This window comes from Aotus nancymaae, unplaced genomic scaffold, assembly GCF_030222135.1.
Source record: "Aotus nancymaae isolate 86718 unplaced genomic scaffold, 86718_ANA_hifiasm-v0.15.2.pri h1tg000021l, whole genome shotgun sequence".
Classification (NCBI taxonomy): Eukaryota; Metazoa; Chordata; class Mammalia; order Primates; family Aotidae; genus Aotus; species Aotus nancymaae.
This window is the reverse complement of record NW_026988433.1, coordinates 29,232,770-29,252,006: the sequence shown is the minus strand read 5'-3', so window position 1 is coordinate 29,252,006 and position 19,237 is coordinate 29,232,770. Positions and strand designations below refer to the sequence as shown.

The 19,237-nt window shown below is 44.8% G+C and overlaps 1 protein-coding gene across 2 annotated transcripts in view; it reads right to left on the bottom strand.

The window, feature by feature from the left end:
• Positions 1-1,919: 1,919 nt before the first annotated feature.
• The window catches only part of NT5DC3 (5'-nucleotidase domain containing 3), a 71,274-nt gene continuing 53,956 nt past the window's right edge, over positions 1,920-19,237 (bottom strand). For both annotated transcript variants that reach the window (XM_021675552.2, XM_064379909.1), the window contains exons 12-14: positions 14,748-14,888; positions 9,745-9,809; positions 1,920-7,512 (exon numbers count right to left, since the gene is read on the bottom strand). In XM_021675552.2, coding sequence (XP_021531227.2) covers positions 7,260-7,512; positions 9,745-9,809; positions 14,748-14,888 — 459 coding nt within the window. In that variant the 3' untranslated portion in view covers positions 1,920-7,259. The remainder of the gene's footprint in view (positions 7,513-9,744; positions 9,810-14,747; positions 14,889-19,237) is intronic.

Sequence of the window (19,237 nt, the reverse complement as noted above, 5' to 3'; positions counted from 1 at the left end):
CAGGCACCCCCCACCAAGCCTAACTAATGTGGTTTATTTTTTATAGAGATGGGGTTTTACTACGTTGCCCAGGCTGGTCTCAAACTTCTGAGCTCAAGTAATCCTCCCACTTTGGCCTCCCTAAGTGCTAGGATTACAGGCGTGAGCCACCGTGCCTGGCTGACATTTTAAAATAAAGGTGAAAGAAGTGCTATGTTCTGAATGTTTGTGACCCCCAAAATTCCTATGTTGAAATCTTGACCTGCCAGGTAATAACACTAGGACAGTGGCAAGTGAGCCTGTAAGCCTCTGGGAGGTGATTAAGCCGGAGGCAGGGGAGGCTTCTGAAGGGGATTAGTGTCCTTATAATAGAGGCCTCAGAGAGCTCCCTCGCCCCATCTACTATGCAGACCGAGAAGTCACCATCTGTGAACCAGGAAACAGGCCTCACCAGACACCAAATCTGCCAGCACATTGATCTTGGACTTGCCAGCCTCTTGGGCGGTGAGAAATAAATGTCTGTGTTTATAAGCTACTCAGCATATGGTATTGCGCTACAGCAGCATGAATGGATGAGACACAGTCTTACCTACATGCATCTACATAATCTCTATGGAAATGACCAGTACACATGCAGACTGACACAGGTGTGATTTGCGACTCAAATACCAGGAGTGGACTACTAGGGAGGACGTGCTCTTCTGAAATGACGAATAATTCCTTACAAAGCTCTGAATAAAAACAAAGTCAAAATCTTCCTTTAGTTTACATATAGCTGCATTCCTGGAAAATTCAGTATGTTAAAATTGCATCACAAAAATTTTTTGTGGTTACCTATAAAACAAATTCTAGGCTTAGAAAATTATAAACAGGTTTTCCCCTACAGGAATTGTATCATATAGGTACATGTGTAGGCAGGGGACCGTGCTCCAGTGCGCTGGGCTATCCCTCGCAATGCAGGGGTCTAACCTGCCTGGTCCTTGCCCTCAAAATACTAGATATCCCCTCCCCATCACTGCAAAACCCAAGCACCCTGCAACCCACCCTTCCCCACATCTCCAAATTGTCCCCAGGGAGCAGTGCTGGCCAGGGTTGGGAATCACCACTAGGGAGGGAGGAAAAGGCTAGGTTGAGCTGAGCTTAGCTCTCCTCTCTGCTGCCTTCACTGCCCAAATAACTGCGTTCCACATCATCGGGATTTCTGCTGAGCCAAGCCCAAAGTTCTGAAAGCCCCGAAGTGTCTTGCAAGCTTGTTCACAACTCCAGGAAAGAGAAGCAGCTGCATTTCAGGAAGACGAGCAGGCTGTCACTTCCTCTTAGATGACATGCCAAGTTTCCAGAAAATCACCCCCCAAAAATCAATACGGGGCTAGTGAGTCACTAGTCAGTGATTTGCTAGTGATCAAAGAGAGGGAGAAAAAAATATATATCCACAGGAGGAATGAATGCAATTCAGGTATCAGCACAAGGATTTTATGTTAAACACACACACACACACACACACACACTCCCTCGTAAGTTGATTACAAACACAAACATGAACCATTGGCTTCACCAGGAACCTCTGTGGTGACACCATAGGTCACCTGCTGCCCAACTGTGCTCATGCCCAGTTTTTATATGAGGCTTACGTTCCACAGTCTTCAGGCTCTAAAAACAAGTGGGTGTGCTTGCTAGGGGTTGGGGGAGATGGGGCTAGTGAGAAAAAACTCCATACCCCTTGTGTGGGATTTCCCTAAAAAAAGTTATCCCTTCTCTCATGGATAAATTTTTCAGAGCTCCTTAGAATTTTTTTTTAATTCAAGACCTCCTTTATTTTTGTAGAAATAACTTCAAGTCCTGGAAAAATGCCTTTTTAGAAAACGATACAGTGGATTCATCAGCATTAAACGCGGCGGACTTAAACACACAAAATAGGTGACTGACAATAAACCGGATGATACAATTCAAACTTTTATTTGGCAATAAGTTCAGAGTCACATACACATAAAATCAACATTTAGAATAAATAGCAAATTCACATCTAGAATAAATAGCAAGTCTACCTAATTTGCATTCATTGTGCCTGGTATCATACAGGTACAATCTGTCATTCCACTAGGTAAATGGAAGAGTCTCCGAAGTCAGAGTTCAAACCTACAGGACTAAAAACGCACAGAAGCACGGTCGCAGGTTGGGTTCCCCAAAAGCAGACACCGAGGAGGAGACCGGCGTGCAGGAAGGTTCACAGGAGAGGGCTGTGGGCTGAGCTGGGCTGGGTACAGGCTGGGCACGGGGAGGCACTGGGCTGCAATGCAGCCACAATGAGGCCTCACTGACCCCACAAGGGGCTCTGGACCTGGGATGGCCCTACAGGGTTTCCCAAGTTGGGTGGGGAGGCCAGCCCTTTGTACCCCACATGGAGCCGGTAAGGGTTACAGGCAGGAAGGGGATGTGATCTGGGGCAGGCAGGGCTCTTCAACAGGGGAAACTCCCACTGGCAGTAAATGGCCAGCCAGCAGCGCTCCCAGCAGTTAGGGGAGTAAGTCCTTCAGTCTGGAAAGGTCATCTGGGCAGTTGAGCTCAGCACCCAATGCTAGCACAATTACAGACTAAAGCAATGAGAGGTATATTCAACAAGTGCTGAGCCTGACAGCTCAAGTACACACACTGGCCATACATGTAACGATGCCCAGGAAGTAGCTCATGAGGGAATACAGTGCACTTATTACCTACAGAACTTTCTCCTCTCTGCATCCCAGCTACGAGGTTATCCATCTGCACCGTCTCAGCAAGGGAATCTTGCCACTGCCACCAACACAATACATTAGAGCGGGGGCTAGCAAGTCACAGCCTGAGGGCCAAGTCCAGCCCACAGCTTGTTTTGGTAAATCAAGTTATACAGCCATGACCACGGTCACTCCTCGAGTAGTAGTAGCAACAGCGAACAGCCCGAAATGCCAAAAATACTTTCTATCTGGCCCTTTACAGGAAAAGTTTGCTGACCCTGCATTAAGGGTACTTCATTCCCTTCCCTTTCTTTAACCCACTAGTAGTGTCAAAGGTTAGCTGAACTTTAAGCTAAGCTCCGAAACACTAAGGCAAAAGAAAAAATAAAAGAAATACCTGGCACAAAAGGAAGTCGCTATTAAGAAGGCAAAATAAGGTTCTCTAGTAGTTGAATAGAGCAATCAAGGAACCCCGTGTCTGGCCAAATTTGGTCTTAGAGCATTCTAGACAAGGAGCTGCAAGCGGTCTTTGGCAGCAAATGAGCATGCAGAAAAGGAATTCCGTTCCAATATTGAGCAGTCTCTGCTGCTTAAAAAGCCTTTTGAGAAGAGGACAGAAGGAAAAGCTACTTAGTTTGCCCAAAGCTAAACGTGTGTCCTAAATTAACTAGGACACAAGACTACTTTTCAAGTCTCCTTTGTAATAATTAAGAGGGCCAATGCATTCAAAGAAGCTGATAATTTTAGTCTGTATTACACCCCAATCAGTAGCAGGTGATTTATATTACATGATATTAATGGGAATAGCAGAAAATACTGCTGAAGGGTAAAATGATTTAAAAAAAAAAAAAAAAAAAAGAGCTATGTGCCATGTTAGGGGGAAACTGGGAGCTCTAAGCCAAACAACTAAAATATTTCAAAAGCCAGGTTTCACCCATAAAAGCAACACTGAAAAAGAAAAATTGGCTGTGTAACTCCCTTCCAAAGGGACCTCCATGGGCCTTGCTGGACTGTCATATTTGTGATGGCTGACATGGACTGCCCTGGACTCATTACTATTCACATAATTCTAGAAAATCAGTCGAAGCAATGTTAAAAAGTAATTTTTAAGTATTCAAACCAATTTTGTTTGCTTTACAAAATGATTTTTTAAATGGCTGAAAACAGATTCATTTCCCTTGTACCAATATGCTTTCATCAATGTGCACACCGGAGAACAAAACGCCCAGTGCAGTGTGCCAGATCCCAGTTAGGAGTCATGACAGGCCGGGCACGGTGGCTCACGCCTGCAATCCCAGCACTTTGGGAGGCTGAGGCATGTGGATCACCCGAGGTCAGGAGTTCAAGACCAGCCTGGCCAACATGGTGAAACCCCGTCTCCACTAAAAATATAAAAAATTAGCTGGGCGTGGTAGCGGGCACCTGTAATCCCAGCTACTCAGGAGGCTGAGGCAGGAGAATCGCTTTAACCCGGGAGGCAGAGGTTGCAGAGAGCCAAGATCACATTGCTGCACTCTAGCCTGGGCAACATGAGCAAAACTCCATCTCAAAAAAAAAAAAAAGTCATGACAAGGCCAGGCGCAGTTCAAGACCAGCCTGGCCAACATAGTGAAACTACAAAAATTAGCAGGGCGTGGTGGCATGCACCAGCAGTCCCAGCTACTTGGAAGGCTGAGACACAATAATTGCTTGAACCTGGGAGGCAGAAGTTGTAGTGAGCCAAGATTGCACCACTGTGCTCCAGCGTGGGCAACAGAGCGAGACTTTGTCTCAAAAAAAAAAAAAAGTCATGACAGTGACAAGTTAAAATCTGTCCCAACTGAGCATAGACAAGGATTAATAATAAAGTGGGATGTGCCCCCGTCCTTCACATGGGGATGGACTGTGCTCAGCCCCGTTACCGCCACAATATGGGTGTACAGTTTGCAAGGTACACAGTCAGCGTGCCTTGGTGGCCCAGATGCCTGGCTTCTGCCACACGAGAGATCTTTTGTTTTTTTGAGACAGAGTCTCTTTCACGTAGGTTGGAGTGCAGTGGCACAATCTCTGCTCACTGCAACCGTCACCTCTCAGATTCAATCAATTCTCTGCCTCAGCCTCCTGGGATTACGGTGCCTGCCACCACATCCGGCTAATTTTTGTATTTTTAGTAGAGATGAGGTTTCACCATCTTGGCCAGGCTGGTCTTGAACTCCTGACCTCATGATCCACCCACCTCGGTCTCCCAAAGCGCTGGGATATAGGCTTGAGCCACCGTGCCCAGCCCACATGGGAGATCTCAACACTGCCAAGCTCAATGGCACAGAGACTAAAATTCTTCTAAATGGGAATAATTATAAAACTCATTATTCATACCCAGAAAATGTTTTTCTCCTTCAAAGCCTAGGTCACCTAACCTAAACACTCATGAAAACAGGTTTTAAAAACAGTCCTACTTCATTATTGAGTAAACAAAACACCGTATAACTGGCAACTGGTAGGTAACCAATGAATATCTGATTAGATAAAAACCAAGAATTATTTTTAGGCCACACCTACTTCCTCGATCTGCTTCTCCAAAGCAGAAACTTGAAGCCAAGAGCACCAGCGCATTCTTTTAGAACCCAACACCCAGCAGTTCTGGGCACAACACGCACCCATTAAATGTCAGCCTTCAGTACACCCGGATGGTGAAACACGTAGAAGCAAGCAAACAATAAACAAAATGCCTACCCTGTTCCAAAAACAGAACATACTACTGTGCCTGTGTTTATAATAAAATGTAGAAAAGATGGAGGGAAACCTTATTGGATTTAAAGGGTCACCTTCACCATTATAGTTAAATACAGCAAAATATCACAAGTACATCCCAACTGTAACAAGCAGCATTACAAACGATGCTATGTGACTCATTAAGTTTCTGCCATCTGACAAGGAGCCCATGGAATGCCAGGCTCGCATTTTGTCAATAGATGGTTACAAACATTTATCACAATAAAAATGTTGAATAAGCAAGCACTCTCCACAAGCTCCCCTCATGTTCCTGCCATCCTTTAGATTTAAGAATATATGCACGTTGCCGCAAAAGCTTAAAATGAGTGTTAGCAATACTAGATCAGGCTAATCTGAACAGAAGTATTTATACAGCTTATGCAATTAAAATAGTATTAGCAGCATCATAACTAATAACAGCAGGCATTCCCATAGCACTCAGCGAGTGCGGTAAATACGCACTTGACGTTGAAGGATACTACAAATGCAGATGCAATTAAGAATTCCTCCCTCCAACAAAAGGAATATATGCCATTTGCACTGCCCTTAGAAAGAAGTAAGAAAAGCTTGGTTAGCTAGGTCATATCTATTTCCTGGCTTCAATGTCCTTTCGCCCTTTCCCATCTCAGACATCTAAAAGACAAAAAAAAAAAAAAAAAAAAAACCTGCACAAACTCCCGAATAGCCACACAAACACCACAGGAGAGAAATCTGAGAGGAGAAGGCTGGAGATGGTTAAGTTGCGATGGCCACCTTCCTTCTCCCCGGGCCAATCCAAGCACCTCTCAGTTGATAACTCACAGAGAAGCAGGGATCTCGTTTGTTTCCATCTAGACAAGGACTGTTTCTGGTAAATTCCATGTTTTAACAAGATTCCAATTTTCAACCCAGTGGGTGCCGTGGCACAGCACTTCATTACAAAGATGCTTTATCCTGGTTCATTTTCTTTCTTTCCATGAACACATGAAACCAACCTGGTGGTGTATCCAGGTTTTACATGCTCCTGGGAGACCTACCACAAATATTTTGGTTCTTCAAATCCACTCATTTCTTGCAATCTTGTTCTCCAGAAGGCTGTTCCGCTAGCTAGAAGGCGATTTTGACCAGAGCTCTCATCTCCTCTCTCCTGCCCACCGCCCTGCTGGGAAGGACACAGGAACCACATACTGAGGACTAGAAGGTCCAGGAGCCGCAACTTCTCTTGTTCTTTCTCATGTAAGTCCTTCCAGGGAGGCTGTGTTCTCTTTGATGAGAGGTGCCAGAATGTCAAAGCCTTAGTATCAAATGATTTGGGAACTGGCCACCACTGGAGGTAGGGGGTCCTCTCTGCAACTCACAGCAGCATTTTGCCATTGGGGAGCCCACTAAATCAGCCTTCTGGAAGCAGTTAATCTTTGCCCGTCACTGTGCCCCTGCAGCCCCCAGTGCACTGCCCACACATGTTCAAGAAATGTTCCATGGAGGAGTCAAGAAGCGTTTCAAGCTTGACCTGCTGGAATACAGAGATGGCATCCAGTGGTCTCGCCCATCCCAGAAAATCTGACGTCAGTTTCAGGACCTCCGTAAACAAAAAGGCGAAATCAGAGTTCCAATGTGAAGCTTGCCTTTCAGCCCTGCATGGCGGGGAAGGCCAGAGGCGTCGGCAGCTGGCTCCCATCTTAACTATTGGGAGAATTATTCTCCATAAGGTACAAAATAAATATCAAAAGGCGTATCTGTATCTTTTCCAAAAGCAACACTCAGACTCACATGATGTCAACCCCGTCATGCCTGCCAATCAGGGGCCATCAGTTTCTGGCTTTTGCCCCAGGGGGCCCTCAGCTACTTGGCCTGGGCCTCCTGCAGGAGAGGGGCTCCGAAGGTGGGTGGCCTTTCTGACCAGGCGGGCAGTTCATGCTGCAGTGGAGTCCTCCGGGGGTAGAAAGTGTGGCTGACGTCATAGTTCAGAAGGCAGCTCAGAGACGCCATGTAGATGTCAGCGAAGCGCGACAGGCGCCTCAGGAAGTAGGTTGGGTTCTGGTCTGTGCGGAACAGGCTTCCAAATTGGGCGTTGAAAAAGCTCTTGGTCATTTCTCTGAAGGGGCAATAAAAAAGCAAAGCAATAGAGAATGATTCAAAAAGGCTTGTTTTTAAACTACTGAAATCAAAATCACTTAAAAAAAATAAGACTCAAATTTGAGAAAAAAGCCTAAAACAGCCCCAAATCCTAATTAAAGAAACTGTCTAGGACCAGGTGCGGTGGCTCGTATCTGTAATCCCAGCACTTCTGGAGGCTGAGGCAGGCAGATCACTTGAGGCCAGGAGTTTGAGACCAGCCTGGCCAACATGGTGCAACCCCGTCTCCACTAAAAATACAAAAATTAGCCAGGCCTGTAATCCCAGCTACCCAGGAGGCTGAGACACGAGAATCACTTGAACCAGGGAGGTGAAGGGTGCAGTGAGCAGAGATCGTGCCACTGCACTCCAGTCTGGGCGACAGAGCCAGACTCCATCTCAAAAGCACAAAAACAAAAACAGTCCGGGCCGGGCATGGCAGGTGGACTTGAACCCTAGACCACCAGCATGGGCAACCTAGTGAGACCTTGTCTCTACAAAAATGCAAAAAAATTGGCCAGGCATGGTGGCATGTGTCTATAGTTCTAGCTACTCAGGAGGCTGAGATAGGAGAATCGCTTGAGCCTGGGTGGTTGAGGCTGCAGAGAGCTGTGCACTGCACTCCAGCCTGGGTGACAGAATAAGACCCTATCTCAAGAAAGAAAGAAAAAGGAAAAAAGAGGGATGGGAGGCAGGGAGGAGAGGGAAGTGGAGGGGAGGAAGTAAGTCAGCCAATAAGTCAGTCAGCGTATCTATCCATCCATCAAAATGATTCTGGTAACATTTCCCTCTTAACTGTCTCAGGGTTCCAGATTCTTGTGCACACTTCTCTGCATACACACGCCCCATCTCCCAAACCTAAACACGGGATGCAGCAGCTGCTCCCGACAGGATACAGAGGAATACAGAATGTTCTCAGGAGTCTCAACTTCCCTTACAGAAAGGATCAAGACCCCCTGTTCTACAAGGTTATTGTGAGAACTAAGGTAAGCGAAATAAAAGCATGTTGTAAACTCTCAAGTGCTCAGCTGTCTGAGGAATTAAGGATTGTTTTATGTGATGTAAATGTCCCCCATCCATTACACACTTCAGGGCCTCCCGGCCTCCTCGCAGGTGAGGCTGCTCACCCTGTCCAAGGCCCATAAGCCCCTGCAGTCATCCTTACGTGCACGTATGCCTTTATCAACATCCCTATCCTGTGTATACAGGGTAGGCACACTCTCTGATGGCTGGGACCCTACATACAGAGTATTCCAGCAAAACGAAGGAATACTATTTGACTGTTAATAAGTCATTTACCAACACAGCAAAAAATATAGTCATTTACACAACTGTGTGATAAAAGCCACTAGTTGGTAGCAGTTAGAATAAGACTCAGACAGCCAACACCCTGAGAGTGAGGAGGACGAGCTAAATGCAATACAGACCTGGCTTCTGCAGAATCTGAGGAATGGACTCATTGTCCCCTTTCCACGCCCTGTCCCCACCCATGCACACCACCACATGCAACCTCAGGTCAGGCTGCCCACTGCTGAGAGGCCAGAATCCCACAGCAACCACTGTTTCCAAGCCTCAGAGACAGCTGTAGCCAGCAGCTGGAAAAGGCCATGTGCAAAGTCAGAAAAGTTCATGCAAACGGTGTCAACATAGAAAGCATCCGCCTAGGGAAGCATGATTGTCAGTAGGGGTTCCCTGAAGACAGATACCCACCAGAACTTTTCTCACAGCAGACAGGCTTTCTTTACAAGTTAACATCCTGCTTATCGATGGCACATTCTTGCAATAGTTGTGGTTACAAATAAGCACCAGGGTCTAGGATCCCTAAAAATTCACTGTGGGTTCAGAGCCGAAATCCAGCGCTGCCCCAACAGCCACACTGTGCCGCCAGCATTATTAACAGCTGGGCCACCAGCTGCCCAGACGGGAAGGTCAGGCAGGCAGGGAGGATGCATGAGATGAAAAGGCTCCCTTCTCCCAAGGCCTTCAATGGCAAGGGCAGAGAAATAACAGGGGTGATAGCTGCCCTCAAGGAAATGTCACATGTCACCAACAGCAGGTAGCTGATTCTGGATCCTGGGGGAGGCAGACACACCTGGAGCTAAAAAAGGCTGTTTCAAGATTATGCCTCAGGCTGGCCTTGGGGAACACCTGTAGGCCCAGCACAGCCAGAACAAGGTGGTGGACTCCCACATTCAACACGGGCCACTCTTACCTCATCTCCTTCCTTTCCCTTTTCCACTCCTGCAAAACCAGCTGTGACTCAGCATCTCTGTGAACCTGCAAGATGCAAGCTAATTATTACAACTGTTTTGATTTCAAATAAGTTCATTAGGTAATGAGAATTTTTTTTTATTAGCAGCTTTTCTAGGAGAAATTTTATTCCTTTACATCTCAAAGGTTGGCACCTGCACAAAATAATACATTTTTCAGACTTTCCAGTTGACACCCTGCCTTCTTCATTAATAAAAAAGTTTTAAATGTCCAACGTTAGAAATATGGTTTAACAAATTAAGATGAAATATTATGAAGTTATTAAATTATGAGTAAAGACTACATATAAACATAATGCATGCATATATCCACATATGCATAAAACATGTAGGTGATATATACATGCGTACAAACTGTAATGTACATATACCTAGTACATGTTACCTATTACACATATTATATACATGCATACAAACATTATTAAGTGGAAATAGCATATATACCCACTAACTGCAAGTGTCAAAGTATGTGCTTGCATTTGGAAATTAACATAAAAATTTGTTTTAATTTGTACAAGGGTAGTAGGATTATAAACGAATTAAACTTTTTAATTTAATGTTATATTCTGCAAAAGGCAAGAAGTCAAGCATCTCAACGAGAAGGAGAAACAGAGCATTTTCTGGTGGGCCGAAATATGAGTGAAAGGCCAAAAGAAAATGCCAACTGCCCATGATCTAACACATGGAATCTCACAAGTCTCCCTCCAAGGTTCTTGTGGCTAAACAGAAACACTGAGGCCAGAATCCAAGGTGCACAAGATCGCAGGGAACAGGCGGGCTCCCTGCAATTCATGACCACAGGGGTAACCTTAGAACCTGGAGGAAAATACCAAGCGGGCAAACCATCTGCTTTTGACATGGGAGCCAAGAACCTTCTGTTTATCACATCTGCTCAGTTCAACAGCTTGACTCTGAACCCCGAGGCTGCTGAAGGGACATGCAAGGGAAAAAGGCCCCAGGAATTGGAGGCCAGGGATGCATGCCCGGAAAGGGACCCTGAGTGCTGCCTTCACTCAGCCACCCTTCGGGCCTTACCTCCCACAAAGCACCCAGCAGCTGGCTGGGGTGCCCTCCCGGCTGTCCTGCCATGAACCTCTCCCACCATTTGTCACCTCTCTTATAGGAACAACCCTCTCACCTGCATCCTTCCCATCAGCCGTCAAACATGCTCAAGTCTCCCCCATTAAAAAAAAAGATTTTTCCCAGAGCCCACCCCCGCTTCTCCAGCTCTGTCCCCCTACAAGGTCAAACTCCATAAAACAAGAGCTTCTGGTTCTGAAATCCACTTTAAAGTATTTCAAAGACAGTGCGTGTTCATTACTTACCACTAATCTTTCAAGTGAAACCATGCACTCTAGAGTGGGTCATTAACACTGGAAAAGACTAACCAAAGCCCCACAGAGAATGATCCTACAGGCACTTCAGCCATCTCCACCTCCAGTGGTTGTTCATGGGCATAATCAGCTCTTCACAGCAAAAAAGATTGGCTACGTATCTCTGCCCTTGCTTGAGAAAGATATTACAATCTAGCCAGTACAACAGCCTATGTCAGTTCAGCCACCAGCCCATTTTTCTATCAACCTATGAGCTCACAAATGGGTTTTTCTTTTTCAATGGTTGGGGGAAAAAAAATCAAAAGAAGAATAATTTTATGACAGGCCGGGCGTGGTAGCTCATGTCTGTAATCCCAGCATTTGGGGAGGCTGAGGCAGGTGGACCACTTGAGGCCAGGTTCGACAACATGGTGAAACCCCATTTCTTCAAAAATACAAGAATTAGCTGGGTATGGTGGTGCACACCTGTAATCCTAGCTACTCAGGAGGCTGAGGCACGAGAATCACTTGAGCCCAGGAGGCGGAGGCTGCCGTGAGCCGAGATCACACCACTGCAATCCAGCCTGGGCAACAGAGCGAGACTCTGTCTCAAAAGAAAAAGAAAGACAATCATGACATGTAAAAATTAGACGAAAGTCAAATTTCAGCGCCCACCAATAAAGCTTACTGGGACACAGCTACAACCATTCATTCACATATTGTCCACGGCTGCTTTTGTGTTCCAAGTGCAGAGGTGAGTAGCTGCAACAGAACCTACAGCCTGCACAGCCTAAAATATTTACCATGTGGCCCTCTGCAGAAGCTAGCTGACCCGTGGTCTAAATGTGGCCTCTGACTGATTGGTTACCTGAGCCTGCACAGCCTAAAATATTTACCATGATGTGGCCCTTTGCCGGCCTATGGTCAAAATGTGGCCTCTGACTGGTTGGTCACCTGAGAAGCGTCTACCAATGCCAGCACCACCACCGTGAACCTAAGCCATTTTGGAATGCACCTCAAGGCTAGCTAACCAAATCACAACCAAAATTTATGTACTTCTATCTCATTCATTAGACTTGCAGAGTGTCCAAATGACACTCTGTGAGGTCAGGAGTTCGAGACCAGCTTAGCCAACATGGTGAAACCCTGTCTCTACTAAAAATACAAAATTAGCTGGGGGTGGTTGCACACACCTGTAGTCCCAGCTACTCAGGAGGCCGAGAGAGGAGAATCACTTGAACCTGGGAGGTAGAGGCTGCAATGAGCCAAGATCGCACGACTGCACTCCAGCCTGGGCGACAGAGCAAGACTCCGTCTCAAAAGGGAAAAAAAAAACATCAAACAAATGACACTCTACTGGCTCTGAAAAAATCAAACCCAATCTCAAAGGACCAATTTTTCTCCTGAGAAAACTGTCCAAATAATGTACTACATGCTCTGAAAACAATCCCCAAGGGGGAGTTCTAGAAACATCTGCCGCAGGCTCAGTGGAATACCTTGTAACTTTCTGAAGGAACACTGAGGAAGAGGGAGACAGTGAGCTAGGACATTCATGCGGATGTTTCTTTAGTTGGCAGCTACACACCTCTATATCCTCTGAGTCCAGCTTGAAAGAACTCTCTACAAAGTGCCAGAACCCAAGGCAACATAGGTGCATGCGTGGAGCTTACAGCTCCAGAGTTGGGCTGCCGCTGTGTAAACACCAGCATCACCCCTCCCTAGACAATTTATGGCTCCTCTGTTCCTCAGGGTCTTCATCAATAAAATGGGAGTGACGTTTCAGGACCTACTTCAAAGAGTTACTGTGAAAATGAAATGAACTTAAAGGTCACAGTGTCCAGAACACAGTAAGTTCTTAGGACATTTCTACACAGCCTGATTCTGCCAACCGAGAACTGTGACTCTGGAAAAGTTACATATCTCGCAGTCTGTTTTCTCTCCTGTGAAATCGGGTTGGCTATGTAAACATTCATTCCCTTTTCTTCCTTCCCTCACCCTATGCCTTGTATAATTAATTTTACAAATCACAGAAATACTTCCAGCACTTCCATTCTATAAAACATACATACCTTCATCATCAACTTTTTACACAGGTCACAAAAACAAAAGGAAACCCCCCAAAAAACTGTTCCCAAAGCTAACACGTAGTGATGCCATCTACGTGCAGCTGTGTGTGTACATATGACCAGCGGCCGGGGTCACAGAGACTTCACTGAGTGTCAAGTCCTTGCCTACACCCCAGCCCTCTAACCAGGGAGGCACATTAAAGCAGTGCTCCAAAGCATGGACCTGGGGCCCACACAGGCCTCGGTTCAAGCCTTGCCCTGTCATTTTATGATCTCAGACATAAATGGTACCTGACCTCTCAAAACCTGTTTCCTTATTCTAAAATGGGAAAATTGTACCTACCAGCATGGGACAGCTAAATGAGCAATGTGTATAAAGCCAGCACTCAGCACAGTGTCTGGCACATAAAAAGTAACTATTAGTAGTGTATGACATATAAACACAGACTCTAAACTACATTAAGTCAGAATTGATGCCATATATTTTTAGAAAATCATCTCACAGACAAGCATAGCAAGGGAAACAATAAATCCTCATCAGAGAAGAGCCAAGAACTAATGGAGCCCAGTGCATTCTGGAAACAAGGCCTAGGGGGACGTGCAGGGCCCCATGCTCTGGAATGCATGCACCTGGAGCCAGAATCTGGCCTGCCACTCACAGCTCTGCCTGATCTCACTGCTCAGCCACCCCCAACACAGAGTGCCTGCTGGGGCAGGCAAGGCAGTTCCCTGCCCATTTCCAAAGCCAGAGGGCAGGCATGGGCAACAGGCCACAGGTTGCAGGTGTGTTCGCCAAGAGAGCAAGCATCTGTGCCCTTATCCTAAAAATGTCAGCACCCATGCTGAGATGGCTGCAGCCCAGGCAAGCTGGACCCAGGGAGAAAGCAAGGTGCCTCATGGAACTGGAAAGGAAAGGGGCACATGGAGAATTAAGGGGATACAGCAGCAAAAGAGAGGCAGTTTCCAAGGGCCAGGAAATGACTAATAAAACTGCCATTCCTCACTAACCACCCAAAACTGACTGCCTAACTTAACACAAGGAAGTAACTGCCAGGGAACTCCAGTAAGCCAGCAAACTGCAGGTGTTATCCTCAAAATCAACTGGGGCTGGACCCCAGGATCTTGACTCTTGCTTTGAGACTCTCTCCAGTAAGCCATGGGGCCTAGACTGAACTGTTCCATCCACAGGGCCCTTTATGTCACAGATGGGGAAACTGAGGCCCAGAATGGAGAAGTCCCACTGTGACAGGTGCAGGCAAAACCAGCATAGACTCAAGCACTGGCAGGGCTTTCTGAATCCCAGTACCCCACAGGAGAGCTCCCCACGGGCTTCAGTGTGGAAGTGAGCATAGTGGATCTTCACTGACAGAGGAATGTGAGCAAACACCTGTATTTACACAGGCCCCGCAAAGACTCTCTAAGCAAAAGAACCCCAGTCATTATTCCACAGTCTACTGACAATAACTTAAGCCTCATACTTTACAATGATTAATCAGAAAATACCAGAAGCAACTTTGTAACCTCAGGCATAAAGAAACAGTGAGAAGGGGAAAAAAAAATCCCAACCTGCATCTGTTCCAATAACCCAGTCAAGGTCTGCAGCCAGGCCACGGTTTGAATGTACTGCTCCGTGTTCATGATTCTGAGCTCAGATCTCAACTCCGGGATGATTGCACCAGTCCTCCAGCCGTGCTTTAGGGTCAAATCCTGATCACAGAGATCACGAAAAGTCAACATCAGTCTCAACAGAATCTACACTACATCATTATTTTCTTAGACATGAGAGGCATTCACTTAACGACTTTTTGATGGTAATGGTTAATTATTAACCAAGCTGAATTCAATGAATTACATTTAATTAAAACTAATTTGGCCCCAGCCTTCGATCATTTCATCCCAAGAAAGTTTCTGTTCTGGAAATAATTGCCGTGAGTCATATCCCCTGCAAAAACACCAGGTCTGGAATCATTAACCATGGTCTCTTTAAAAAAAAAAAAAAAAAATGAGATGGGGCGGAAAGGGGCTTGACCTAACTGCTACCAAAGGTCTTCATTCAATTCATCCACAAACCTCTGTGTGCCAGGCCCTCTGGGTTATGGAGAACCATGGAATCTCAGACTTGGAATGATCACATACAACATAAGCATGCATGATCAAATTTTCCATTCCAAATGCTGTAACCCCCTATTTAACAGGCCAGACTATCTAGTATCAGCTATGTCCTGGAAAATCTAAGACATACAATCATCACACTAAATGGCCATTTTCTCATTTGGCAAATACTCATCAAGCAATACTATCTGTCAGGCCCTAAATACTGAAGATAAAACAATGAACAAAAAACTGAGAAATCTCAGCCCTCATGAAAAATACAGACAACAAATAAGCAAGTAAAATACACAATGGCAGGTGGGGATAAGTACAAGGGACAAAAATCAAGCAGAACAACAGGAAAAGGAGAGGAAGCAAGGAGGTTTGCATTTCATACAGGGTAGTTAGGAAGACCAGACTAACACAAGGACAAGGTGGGGAGAGTATGCGAATATGTGCGAGCAGGGAGATTCTGGCTGAAGAACAGCAAGTGCAAAGGCCCCGGGGCAGGAACATGCTGGAGGGTGGCATGTTAAGAAGCAACAAGTCAGGGAACCTACAGGAGACAAAAGAGAGGGCAGAGGCAGAGGGCATCTTCAGAGAAGTGGGCTGAGGAAGGGGAAATCCAGTGGGCAACCATAGGAATCCAGTGCGCAACCATGGAAACTCAGGCTTTTACTCTGAGGGAGAAAGAAAGGCTTTCGGGTTTTAAGGGAAGTGGTATCTGACTTACAGTTTAAAAGGCTCAGTCTGGTTACTCACCTAAAGCTAGAATCCTAAGCCCTATGTAAGAGTGTAAGAGGGCTGAGGATGCCCATCTTCTTCACTGGTTCAAAATTTCTTTTCTGTTTTTTTTTTTTTTTTTGGACCTGTGATTCAACTACATCCTCTAGCAGTATGCATTGTCATTTACCGGTTGTGTATCTATCAAGAACTGTGCCAAATAAATTATCTATTTATTTATTTATTTATTTATTTATTTTAGGTAAAACTCAAGTTCATCAAGTCTTTAAATCTATCCCTTTATAGGTTAACGTTCCAATTCTTTTTTTTTTTTTAAAGAGAAAGAGAGAGAGAGAATGGGAAGGAGGAAAAAGGAAGAGAAAGAGAGAGAGAGAATGGGGAGGAGGGAGAAGGAAAAGAAAGAGGGAGAGAGAATGGGAGTATTCCTTTCTTGCCCAGGCTAGAATCCAATTTAGTAATGGGTATTGAAAACCTCTTTTATACTGATAATTATACTTAATGATGTAGTCAGGAAGGAATAAGGGAAGAAGATAACAAACAGCCAACCAATATTTCATTTAAACCTATGAAATGCTATGCGATTACTGAGGAGTGATTTACTTCCAATTATATAGTCACCTTTGGAATAGGTGTGAGGTGGTAATGTATGTTTTGTGTATTTGAAGTGGAGAGTTCTATAAATGTTTATTAAGTTTACTTGTTCCGGGTCTGAGTTCAAGTTCTGAATATCCTTGTTAATTTTCTATCTCGTTGATCTATAGAATCGTTAGCTCTTCTTGTTGCATTGATCCTTTTGCCATTATGTAATGTCATTCCTCGCCTCTTTTGATCTTTGTTGCTTTAAAGTCTACTTTATCAGAGGCGAGAATTGCATCTCCTGCTTTTTGTTTATTAGTTTATTTTTACTGTCTGTTTGATTGGTAAATCTTCCTCCTTCTCTCTGAGTCTTTGTGTATTGTTGCATGTAAGATGGGCCCGGATGTAGCATACCGATGGGTTTTGGCTTTTTATCCAATTAAAATATATATAAGTTTAATACCGGCGTTTGATGCTAGCTGGCTGTTTTGCCCATTAGTTGATGTAAATTTTTTATTGTATTAAAGTTCTTTGCTTTTTGATATATTTTTGGAAAGGCTGATATTGGTTGTTCCTTTATATGTATAGTGCTTCTTTCAGAAGCTCTTGTAAAGCAGGCCTGGTGGTGGTGAACTCTCTAAGTACTTGTTTGTTCGCAAAAGATTTAATTTTTCCTTCGCTCATAAAGCTTAGTTTGGCTGGATAGGAAATTCTGGGTTGAAAGTTCTTTTCTTTAAGGATGTTAAATATTGGTCCCCACTCTTTTCTGGCTTGTAGGGTTTCTGCTGAGAGATCTGCTGTAAGTCTGATAGGTTTCCCTTTATGGGTAACCTGACCTTTCTCTCTGGCTGCCCTTAGTATTTTCTCCTTCATTTCAACCCTAATAAATCTGGCAATTATGTGCCTTGGGGTTGGTCTTCTTGAAGAATATCCTTGTGGTGTTCTCTGTATTACCTGGAGTTGAATATTACCCTGCCTTGCCAGGTTGGGAAAATTTTCCTGAATGATATCCTGAAGAGTATTTTCCAACTTGGATTCATTCTCTTCATCACATTCAGGTACACCTATCAAACGTAAATTAGGTCTTTTCACATAGTCCCATATTTCCTGGAGACTTTGCTCATTCCTTTTCATCCTTTTTTCTGCATTCTTGTCTTCTCGTTTCATTTCACTGAGCTGGTCCTCGACTTCTGATATCCTTCCTTCTGCTTGATCAATTCGACTGTTTAAACTTGTGCATGCTTCGCGAAGTTCCCGTGTTGTGTTTTTCAGCTCCATCAATTCACTTATATTCTTCTCTAAATTGTCCATTCTCGTTAACATTTCTTCAAACCTTTTTTCAAGGTTCTTAGTTTCTTTGCATTGGGTTAGAACAAGTTCTTTTAATTCACAGAAGTTTCTTATCACCCACGTTTTGAAACCTGCTGCTGTTATTGGAACACACGTGTAATCTATTAAGCCTTGTTCCGTTACTGATGAGGAATTGCAATCCCCTGTAGAGGGAGAGGCATTCTGATTTTGAGTATTCTCTACCTTTTTATGCTGGTTTCTTCCCTTCATTATATATTTGTCCGTCTGTCGTCTTTATAATTACCGACTTTCTAACTGGGTCTCTGACGTCCAACTTGTTGATTCCCTGCGCCGAAATCTGAGCAATCCACTGAGCCGGCCAAAAGAGCGGTGTTAAGATTGATGGTGCTTTTCTGCCCGGGAATCTCCGGACTCTGCACCAAGAACTGGCGTGCTAAGGCACCAGCAAAACCGCCACGCCGGCCACAAGAGTCGCCCTGGCGACCCGTGGAGCTCCTCCACTGGGAATCTCCTGGTCCGTGAGCAACTAATATTCGTCTGAAAGTGTGGCGTCCTCTTGTTCTTTGTGCTTTCACTGGGAGGTACGTGCCCGAGCTGCTAATCATCAGCCATCTTGGATCTCTCCTGTTTTTTTTTTTTTTTTGAAACAGGGTCTCAACTCTGTCGCACAGGCTGGAGTGCAATGGTGCAATCTCAGCTCACTGCAGTTTCTGCCTCCCAGGTTCAAGCGATTCTCCTGCCTCAGCCTCCCCAGTAGCTGGGATTACAGGTGTGTGCCACCACGCCCAGTTAATTTTTGTATTTTTAGTAGAGACAAGAGTTTCACAGTGTTGCCCAGGCTGGTCTCAAACTCCTGAGCTCAAGTAATCCACCTGCCTCAACCTCCCAAAGTGCTAGAATTACAGGTGTGAGCCACTGCGCCCAGCCCACTGGTTCAGTTTCTTGAAGACTTTGAATATTTCTTTCTCTTATAATACATGAAAACCTACAGCACATTCTTTTCAATATTCCCTATGGTGGCAAACTTTCAAAGGTGGACTTTATTTATGTTTTTTGATGCATTGATAAAAGGAAAAAGAACAATGGCATTTATTTCTTAATATTTAAATGGAAAGATTATTCTGATAAACTTTGGGTGAACTGCTTATTCCCATCATTTCCAAAAAATATTTATCTTTTTCACAACTATGATCCATCCTGTTCTGTAAAAAGAAATGAGACATTAAAAAAACGCAGCCTACTTCTAGGTTTTATGAAAGCATAAAGATGGCCTTAAATAAAAGACACATTCTTTAACAAGTGAAACTAACACATCTGTCCCCCAACAAATGAAA